Below are 9740 nucleotides of genomic sequence, written 5' to 3' on the forward strand. Positions count from 1 at the left end.
GTGTCTAGTCTCTAATCTAATCTCTATAGTATCTAGTCTACTCTATAGACTAGTCGGTATTCTAGTCTATACTCTAGTTTAGTCTCTAGTCTAGTTTTGCTTCTACTCTGTAGTCTCTAGTCTAGTCTCTCTAGTGTCTAATCTATAGTCTCTACTCTAGACTAGAGACCAGGGATGAGCTACTGGTGTCCCGCGGACCATTAATAATAAAATCTGACTAATGTTTAACCAGGAAGGCAGAGAGACTCTACTCTATAGTCTCTAGTGTAGTCTATAGTCGCCAGTCTAGTCTCTAGTCTATCGTCTCTAATCTAGTCTCTTATTTATTTTATTTCACCTTTATTTGACCAGAGAGGCCAGTTGAGAACAAGTTCTCATTTACAACTGCGACCTGGCCAAGATAAAGCAAAGCAGTGCGACACAAACAACAACACAGAGTTACACATGGGATAAACAAAACGTACAGTCAATTACACAATATAAAAATCTATATACAGTGTGTGCAAATGTAGTAAGATTAGGGAGGTAAGACAATAAATAGGCCATAGTGGTGAAATAATTACAATTTAGCATTAACACTGAAGTGATAGACGTGCAGATGATGATGTGCAAGTAGAGATACTGGGGTGAAAAAGAGCAAAAATAAATAACAATATGGGGATGTGGTAGTTGGGTGGATTATTTACAGATGGGCTGTGTACAGGTAGAGTGATCAGTAAGCTGCTCTGACAGCTGATGCTTAAAGTTAGTGAGGGAGATATGTCACCAGCTTCAGTGATTTTTGCAATTCGTTCCAGTCATTGGCAGCAGAGAACTGGATGGAAAGGCGGCCTAAGGAGGAATTGGCTTTGGGGGTGACCAGTGAAATATACCTGCTGGAGCGCGTGCTACGGGTGGGTGTTGCTATGGTGACCAGTGAGCTGAGATAAGGTGGGGCTTTACCAAGCAAAGACTTATAGATGACCTGGAGTCAGTGGGTTTGGTGACGAATATGAAGCGAGGGCCAACCAACGAGAGCATACAGGTCGCAGTGGTGGGTAGTATATGGGGCTTTGGTGACAGAACGGATGGCACTGTGATAGACTACATCCAATTACTGAGTAGAGTGCTGGAGGCTGTTTTGTAAATGACATCGCCGAAGTCACGATGTCTCTAGTGTCGTCTCCACTCTAGTCTCTCTGCCTTCCTGGTTACACATCGGTCATTTTTTTAAAATTGTTTGTCCACAGGCCACCAGTAGCTCATCCCTGGTCTAAAGTGTAGTCTGGTCTATAGTGTCTAGTCTATAGTGTCTAGTCTCTAGTCTAAAGTCTTTGGTCTCTTTGCCTTCCCAGTTACACAGCACTGATTAGCTCCTGTGTAAATGTCCTCCTTGGGTTAAATGGTTTAGTGAAGGAAAAAAATACAGAAAGAATATATCGGTCATGTCAAGGAGAAGAGAGGGATTGATTTGACCTGTCACCCGTGTGAATTATCTTAGAGGGTGTGTTGACTTCTCTCACTGTGTGTGCACCCCTCAGACACAGTGTTATGGAAGCAGTGTACAAGCGGCTGAACCCACACAGGGAAGTGGACGGGGTGAGTATCAGGTTGCTCTTTTCTTCTTTCCTCAAATGTATTGAAGAACTTACACTGAGTTTACAAAACATTAGGAACACCTGCTCTTTCCATGACATAGACTGACTAGATGGATGCAGGTGAAAACTATGGTCCCTTATTGTCACTTGTTAAATCCACTAGTGTCAGTGTAGATGAAGGGGAGGAGACAGGTTAAAGAATGATTTTTAAGCCTTGAGACAATTGAGACATGACTTGTGTATGTGTGCCGTTCAGAGGGTGAATGGGCAAGACAAAATATTTAAGTGCCTTTGAACACGGTATGGAAGTAGGTGCTAGGCGCATCAGTTTAAATGAGTCAAGAACTGCAATGCTGCTGGGGATTTTCACGCTCAACAGTTTCCCGTGTGTATCAAGAATGGCTACCACCCAATGAACATCCAGCCAACTTGACACAACTGTGGGAAGCATTGGAGTGTTTTTAACGGACTTCCCTAGTTAAAGGTCAATAAATTTAAAAAAGAGTGACGAATTTATGTTGTTCTGAGGGAAGGGCGGGGGTTGCAACTCAATATTAGAAAGGTGTTCCTAATGTTTTGTCCAGTGGTATATATTCCACTGTGTATACTGTACATGTTTAAACCTCTTTCATACCCCTGTCTTTTCTACAGTATGTTTTGCTCTGTTAAATTTATGATTTTGTCTAGCGTTCCCTAATTGATTTGTATTTCATAGAGCACAAGGCTACACTAAAGTCCCACCTAATCAGATTTATCCGTTCTGGAGACCGGGGATGGCATAACCACAGAACTAGAATGATCAGTATTTCTATGGGCACAGCCCATCATTCTAGACATATATGCTATGTTATTGAATAATATCATTTTTAAGTGTTGCCCCATTTTTTTATGCTATAGGCTAACCTTCAGAAAGTATTCAGACCCTTTTTCCACATTTTGTTATGTTACAGCCTTATTCTAAATTTGATGAAATAGTTTTTTTCACTCATCAATTTACACATGACAAAGCAAAAACAGATTTTTAGAAATGTTTGCTTATTTATTAAAAACAGAAAAGTATTCAGTATTCAGTATACCAAAAGTATTCAGACCCAGTACCTTGTTGATTCACCTTAGGCAGCGATTACAGCATTGAGTCGTCTTGGGTATGACGCAACAAGCTTGGCAAACCTGTATTTGGGGAGATTCTCCCCTTCTTCTCTGCAGATCCACTCAAGCTCTGTCAGGTTGGATGGGGAGCATCGCTGCACAGCTATTTTCAGGTCTCTCCAGAGATGTTTGATCGGATTCAAGTCCGGGCTCTGGCTGGGCCACTCAAGGACATTCACAGACTTGTCCCGAAGCCACTGCTGCGTTGACTTGGCTGTGTGCTTAGGGTTATGTTCTGTTGGAAGATAAACCTTCGTCCCAGTCTGAGTCCTGAGCGCTCTGGGGCAGGTTTTCATCAAGGATCTAGGTGACTTTTGGCAAACTCAAAGTGGGCTGTCTTGTGCCTTTTACTGAGGAGTGGCTTCCGTCTGGCCACTCTACCATAAAGGCCTGATTTGGTGGACAGCTGCAGAGATGGTTGTCCTTCTGGAAGGTTCTCCCATCTCCACAGAGGAACTCTAGAGCTCTGTCAGAGTGACCATCGGGTTCTTGGTCACCTCCCTGACCAAGGCCCTTCTCCCCCGAATGGCTCAGTTTGGCTGAGCAGCCAGCTCTAGCAAGAGTCTTGGTGGTTCCAAACATCTTCCATTTAAGAATGATGGAGGCCACTGTGTTTTTGGGGCACTTCAATGCTACAGAAATGTTTTGGTACCCTTCCCCAGATCTGTGTCTCGACACAATCCTGTCTCGGAGCTTTGCAGACAATTCCTTCGACCTCATGGCTTGGTTTTTGCTCTGACATGCACTTGTCAACTGTCAGACCTTATATAGACAGGTGTGTGCCTTTCCAAATCATGTCCAATCAATTGCATTTACCACAGGTAAACTCCAATCAAGTTGAAGAAACATCTCAAGGATGATCTAGGGAAACGGGATGCACCTGACCTCAATGTCCAGTCTCATAGCAAAGGGTCTGAATACTTATGTAAATAAGGTATTTTTATTTTTAATTTTTAATGAATTTGCAAACATAAAAAATAAACTGTTTTCACTTTGTCATTATGGGGTATTGTGTGTAGATTGTGGATTTAAAAAACAGGTAATCCATTTTAGAATAAGTCAGCAACGTAACAAGATGTGGAAAAAGTCAAGGGGTCTGAATATTTTCCGAAGGCACTGTACACAATGTAACTTATTTTGAACGCCCAGCATTTATTTGCTTCACCCGCCGGCTTTTATTAGCTTTTTACTCTTTTCTCTCCCCAATTTCGTGGTATCCATTTGGTAGTTAGTCTTGTCCCAACTCCCGTACGGACTCGGGAGAGGCGAAGGTCGAGAGCCATGCTTCCTCTGAAACACGACCCTACCAAGTTGCGCTGCTTCTTGACACACTGCTGGCTTAACCCGGAAGCCAGCCGCACCAATGTATCGGAGGAAGCACCGTACAACTGGCGACCGTGTCAGTGTGCATGTGCCCGACCCGCCACAGGAGTCGCTAGAGCGCGATGGTACAAGGACATCCCGGCAAGCCAAACTCTTCCCTAACCCGGACGACACTGGGGCAATTGTGCGGCACCTCATGGGTCTCCCGGTCGCGCCCGGCTGCGACAGAGTCCGGGATCGAACCCGGGTCTGTAGTGATGCCTCTAGCACTGTGATGCAGTGCCTTAGACCGCTGCACCACTCGGGAGGCCGTCTGTTTTAAATCTTGCACACACAACTGCTCTCTGAATTCTCCTGGTTGCCTTCTTTCTCTGATACTGACATCATAGAAAACAATGTAAGACTTGTCTGTGTAACGTAGTAAGACGTCTACACAGTACACAGACCTTTGGAACATCTACATTTTAAAAAGGTTAAGTCCGTGTAATATAACCTACACCATCACAATAAATCCATTATTTATTTTAGACAGGTCTAAAGAAACATGATATGAAGCTGCACACTCTTTATCAGTCTCTCATTCACGATTTGACAAGCTCTTGAGAATATTCTCACGAGGCCTCGAATTTCCCGGCGGCTTCCACCTTGTGTCGCCGTATTGCCCCCTACAAAATCCATGCCTTTTGCGGCCAGCGTGTCCGTTGTGCCCTTGGGCTGAATATAATAGGCTAATTATAATTCCCGACTGCCGTGCTCCGAAGCACCTCACTCAAATGGCTCTCTCAGATACAGCCAATGCGTGTCACGTGACTGGGTCCTTCTCAAAGGCATTTCAGCTAAGAAGTAGGCTACAAGTGAATGAATACAGACACACTGTGTAATAGATAAATATTCCAAACATACTCTGGGACAGTTGTGGGATGTGCTATAGCCCAAATTAATACAATCACCCGCATTCATATTTTTAAATTTTTTTAAGCTATATAAGGGTGATTGTTTAGCGTAAAATGTTGATAAACGAATAGGTACTTTTTGCACATTATTAGTGCAGCAATGCACACACGACAGTAGGCTATAATCGAGAATGTTCCAAAATGCAGTCAATTAGCAGGAAAACACTTTTCTCCAACGTGACCACAAATGTGATTATGCATGTAATGCTTTTATTATAAAAGGTGCATTTTTATGGTGAAAATGATCTTCCCCAAACTTGAAACTCACTCACAGCTTATGAATGCCAGTTTGGCTCTATACCAGTTGTAAAGCGGATTAATGTGATTAATTTTAAGAAGTTATTTGGCCACTTTAGTTGTGATACAAACCTTATCAAAACATATAGGCTTATGGGCTAGAGGCCATATGAGGTGTGCGACTATGATTTCAAGAAGTCACCAAAAAAAAGGCGTGCTGTTTCTTGCCTTAATGCACAAGCTGGGCATCATTCACAAGTGATAGGCTAATATTGTCACCCATCAGGCTATTCTTGATTTAATCTTGTCTTTACATATACTAAATAATGTGTGATATTAGTTTTGATTTAGAATGGACCATTATCATGCACCTGTCTCGAAACAGGGACAGCGGAAAAAATACATGTCAACTATGCACTTAAATAGAGAATGGAGGACGCTTTTCCCGTGGTTCATTTTCATGCCATCCAGGTAGGCTATACTCCTGTTGTAAAGAAAAGCAATGTTCCTAATATTAGGAAAGTTGATAAATAAATATAGTAGAATGGCCTATAGAAAGCTGATGGGATCCTCTTTTTTAAGAGGCCATCAAAACTCTTTTCTCACACAATTGCATGGCCTATAGAAATGTTAAGCAACATGAGCTCGTGCTCGATTTAGATTTTCGGTTACATTTGCATTGATGTCAGAGTGATTAGAGGGACGATGGAGTGCTGAGTAGCAGACAGTCAGCAAGTTTGGTAGGTTACTAATGAGTATTAGCAGCATCAGAGCTTGGAGAAGCCTAGTTACCGTGACTAAACGGTCACATGGAATTTGACTGCCGTCATGACTCGTGACTGCTGGTGTGGCAGTAATACAGTCACCATAGCAGATGCACACACATTCAAAACACAAATGTGCGCATCTCCTCAGATAATCTCGTACTTTACACACTCTTGATAGACAATACGGTTTGCTGGTGTAAACTTGTAGATCTAACTGTGTGTTCACTCTGATTAATGCAGCCCTCCTGTATCATTGGGTAAGTTCACACATACAAATACATAGCTACAGTACTGATGCCCTCCCTTACTTTTTTAACTATTTGCTCAGTAGTTTCACCTTCAGGTAAAGTGTTCAAATTGGAACATTCTTGATCTGACTTGTTTTATAGGCTGCCTCTTTGGGGCATGTGGCAGAGGTGATTGTCGAGCACTTCAGGAGAGGTGCTTATCTGAGTTCTAGGGAGTGATCTCACTTGTTTCCTTGGAGTGGAGGGGAGTTGGTTTTGTTGTGCAGGTGGCCATTGTGGATTGGTCTAACAAAAACAAGCCAGGACAGTCTAATGAGGAGTCTGTTGTTAGGTATTATGGATTTAATACTCACAATGTCTTCTCTTCTCTTACTTTGCCTTTCCTCTCTGCTCCCTTTCTCCATCTCTCTCTCTGTCACACAGAATGGAGTAGACCTTGAGGACCCCTGGTAGCAACCCAGCAGAACTGCCTGTTCCCACACCAGGACTCCTTTATACACAAGACATCTTTCATCACTTGCTTTCCCTTTTATTTTTCCTATGATACCAAGAGATCAATTGGACCATGAATGCAGATTTGAAACTCAACACACACAACCCAAAGCATTGCAAACCATTTTAGATTTTTTTTAAAAGGGGGAAAAGGATGACTGCAATGATAGTATAAAACATTTAAACAAAATCTATTCTAGAGAAATTAAGAGAGCGTTTTTTTCCTTTTAGTTGCTTTTTTGTTGTTTTTGTGGATTGATGAAGAGCCGGGGGCCTTAGTTGGGACATGTACACTCTGTGGTGCCTTTTTCCCCAACGTTGTTAACTGACCTGGCCCCAGGCCCTGCTTCTGGACACAAGGGGCCCTACAGGGGACTACCACTGGGTCAGGGACTCACTGGCCTGTGTCTGCCTGGCTGGACATTGCTAATGTGACCGCAGATAGACAAACGCAATGTGCAAACATGTGTCTGGAAACTGACTGCTGGTGTGGGAGGGTTTGGAAACTGACTGCTGGTGTGGGAGGGTTTGGAAACTGACTGCTGGTGTGGGAGGGTTTGGAAACTGACTGCTGGTGTGGGAGGGTTTGGAAACTGACTGCTGGTGTGGGACGGTTTGGAAACTGACTGCTGGTGTGGAAGGGTTTGGAAACTGACTGCTGGTGTGGGAGGGTTTGGAGACCGGACTGCTGGTGTGGGAGGGTTTGGAGACCGGACTGCTGGTGTGGGAGGGTTTGGAGACCGGACTGCTGGTGTGGGAGGGTTTGGAAACTGACTGCTGGTGTGGGAGGGTTTGGAGACCGGACTGCTGGTGTGGGAGGGTTTGGAGACCGGACTGCTGGTGTGGGAGGGTTTGGAGACCGGACTGCTGGTGTGGGAGGGTTTGGAGACCGGACTGCTGGTGTGGGAGGGTTTGGAGACCGGACTGCTGGTGTGGGAGGGTTTGGAGACCGGACTGCTGGTGTGGGAGGGTTTGGAGACCGGACTGCTGGTGTGGGAGGGTTTGGAGACCGGACTGCTGGTGTGGGAGGGTTTGGAGACCGGACTGCTGGTGTGGGAGGGTTTGGAGACCGGACTGCTGGTGTGGGAGGGTTTGGAGACCGGACTGCTGGTGTGGGAGGGTTTGGAGATGGACTACTTTTTGCACCTTTTTTTTTTCTCTCCAACCAACAACAAAACAACACGGAGAGCCAGCTAATGTTGACAGACACTGCTTCAACCTGCAAGCATGTCACTTCTGTGTCCATAAGCTTTCTAGCCTGCTGTTGATCAAGAAAAATAGAAAATATATATATAAAATCTTGAATATTTTGATTTACGTAAAACAAATGTAATCCATGGTGTCAGATATGGCCTACTGTGTGTAAATATGAGGAAGTTGCTGGTCTGGTGTCTTTGTTTCACTCCTAGAGGTCTTGGTTGACACATGGGGAGATGTCTGATATGATGTGACGTGTACACCTGTGTATAAGCCCAAGGTTTTTTCGCTGAAGGGATTCTAGCTGCCCACCAATGCTTCACTACTCATTTCTTCTTGCATCTTTCTCCTTATTCATTTATCTTCTTTTCTGTTTTTCCTCACCCTCTCCTTAAAATACAGAAAGACTTGCAACACCTGACCTTTTATTTAATTTCTCTCAGACGATATTGTATTTTTATTTTATTTTTTCATTTAGCAATTTTACATTTCTAGGCAATGCGTTCACCTTTTGTATTTACATTTTCAAATGCTGTGTAATAGTGTAATATGGTTGTTACCTTCTATTCTCAAAATTGGTTGTATAAAAAAAAAAAAGTGTTAAAAGGAGAAGCCGAAGGATGGTTTAGCGTGTCAGTGAGATTAGAGGGGTGAGGTGGATCCCTGCCTGGGCTTCTGATTTAACAATGATCTAGTACACAAACCTTGGCTGCCATACTACTATTAGGTACCTGAATGTTGTGTGTGGTTGTATTTTTACAATAACATTGGGGGGGTCGTTACTCCCACGGGAAATGGGTATGTTTAAGCTATAGCAGACACTGGGGTGGGGGGCTGCTTTGAATGTAATTCAACTTCACACTACACTGCTGAGCAGAGTAGGGGCTATAGACTTTTTGCTCCCCCTGGTCATTTGATGACAAAACTTGCCTTGGCATTCAGTTTTCATTGTGTTTCATTGGAATATGTATAGATTGTCCCACATGGGATTATATTAATAAGATGTTTATTCTCCCTCAACTTCCTCCCTAACTGTAGCAATTTGTTGGTCCGCCCCCGCCCCCGATCACTACTAACTCTAACGATTGAAAAATTAGAATGATTCTGATGTTTTGTGGGCTGGATTTGATTTGAGTAATTTAGTGCCAATGTCGTTCCTGATTTTCCTTTTATGTTTTTTGTATATCTACAAGTATTGATCTAAAGAATGATCTAATTTCCACATTTTATTTATTCCAGATTTTAGCCTTTTAAATGAGAAGTGATTTATTTTAGAATGGTATGAGATTATGATGTGTATAGGCGTGGCAGGGTTTGCCCCGCTCCCTCTTCAGGGTCAGCTGAGTGACGAGGGTCGCGACGGGTTCAGGGGTCAATCCTGAGTTTTCACCATACCTCCTTGTACTGTTAGTTCCCAGTATAACATTGTGATGTTTCGGACCATATCGTGAGCATAATCTTCAATAAAGGATGGATACATTTAGATGTCATTATTATACTCTCCGTGTTAACTTTCAGTCCTGCTGGGTGTGCGTGAATACAGTCGTGGCCAAACGTTTTGAGAATGACACAAATATTAATTTTCAAAGTCTGCTGCCTCAGTCTGTATGATGGCAATTTGCATTTACTCCAGAATGTTATGAAGAGTGATCAGATTAATTGCAATTAATTGCAAAGTCCCTCTTTGCCATGCAAATGGACTGAATCCCCCAAAAAAACATTTCCACTGCATTTCAGCCCTGCCACAAAAGGACCAGCTGACATCATGTCAGTGATTCTCTCGTTAACACAGGTGTG

General features: G+C 43.3%; 1 protein-coding gene across 5 annotated transcripts in view; it reads left to right on the plus strand.

The window, feature by feature from the left end:
* Positions 1 to 9433, plus strand: part of LOC106610913 (protein phosphatase, Mg2+/Mn2+ dependent, 1Ba) — a 60423-nt gene extending 50990 nt beyond the window's left edge. For 3 of the 5 annotated variants that reach the window (XM_014210596.2, XM_014210591.2, XM_014210600.2), the window contains exons 5-6: positions 1521 to 1578; positions 6678 to 9433. In XM_014210596.2, the coding sequence (XP_014066071.1) occupies positions 1521 to 1578; positions 6678 to 6707 (88 nt within the window). In that variant the 3' untranslated portion in view covers positions 6708 to 9433. Of the gene's footprint in view, positions 1 to 1520; positions 1579 to 6246; positions 6264 to 6677 lie in introns of all 5 variants that reach the window. The other 2 variants (XM_014210605.2, XM_014210607.2) reach the window with 2 other exon arrangements.
* The last annotated feature ends 307 nt before the right edge of the window (positions 9434 to 9740 follow it).

The sequence above is a fragment of the Salmo salar genome, chromosome ssa01 (assembly GCF_905237065.1).
Source record: "Salmo salar chromosome ssa01, Ssal_v3.1, whole genome shotgun sequence".
In the NCBI taxonomy this organism is placed as follows: domain Eukaryota; kingdom Metazoa; phylum Chordata; class Actinopteri; order Salmoniformes; family Salmonidae; genus Salmo; species Salmo salar.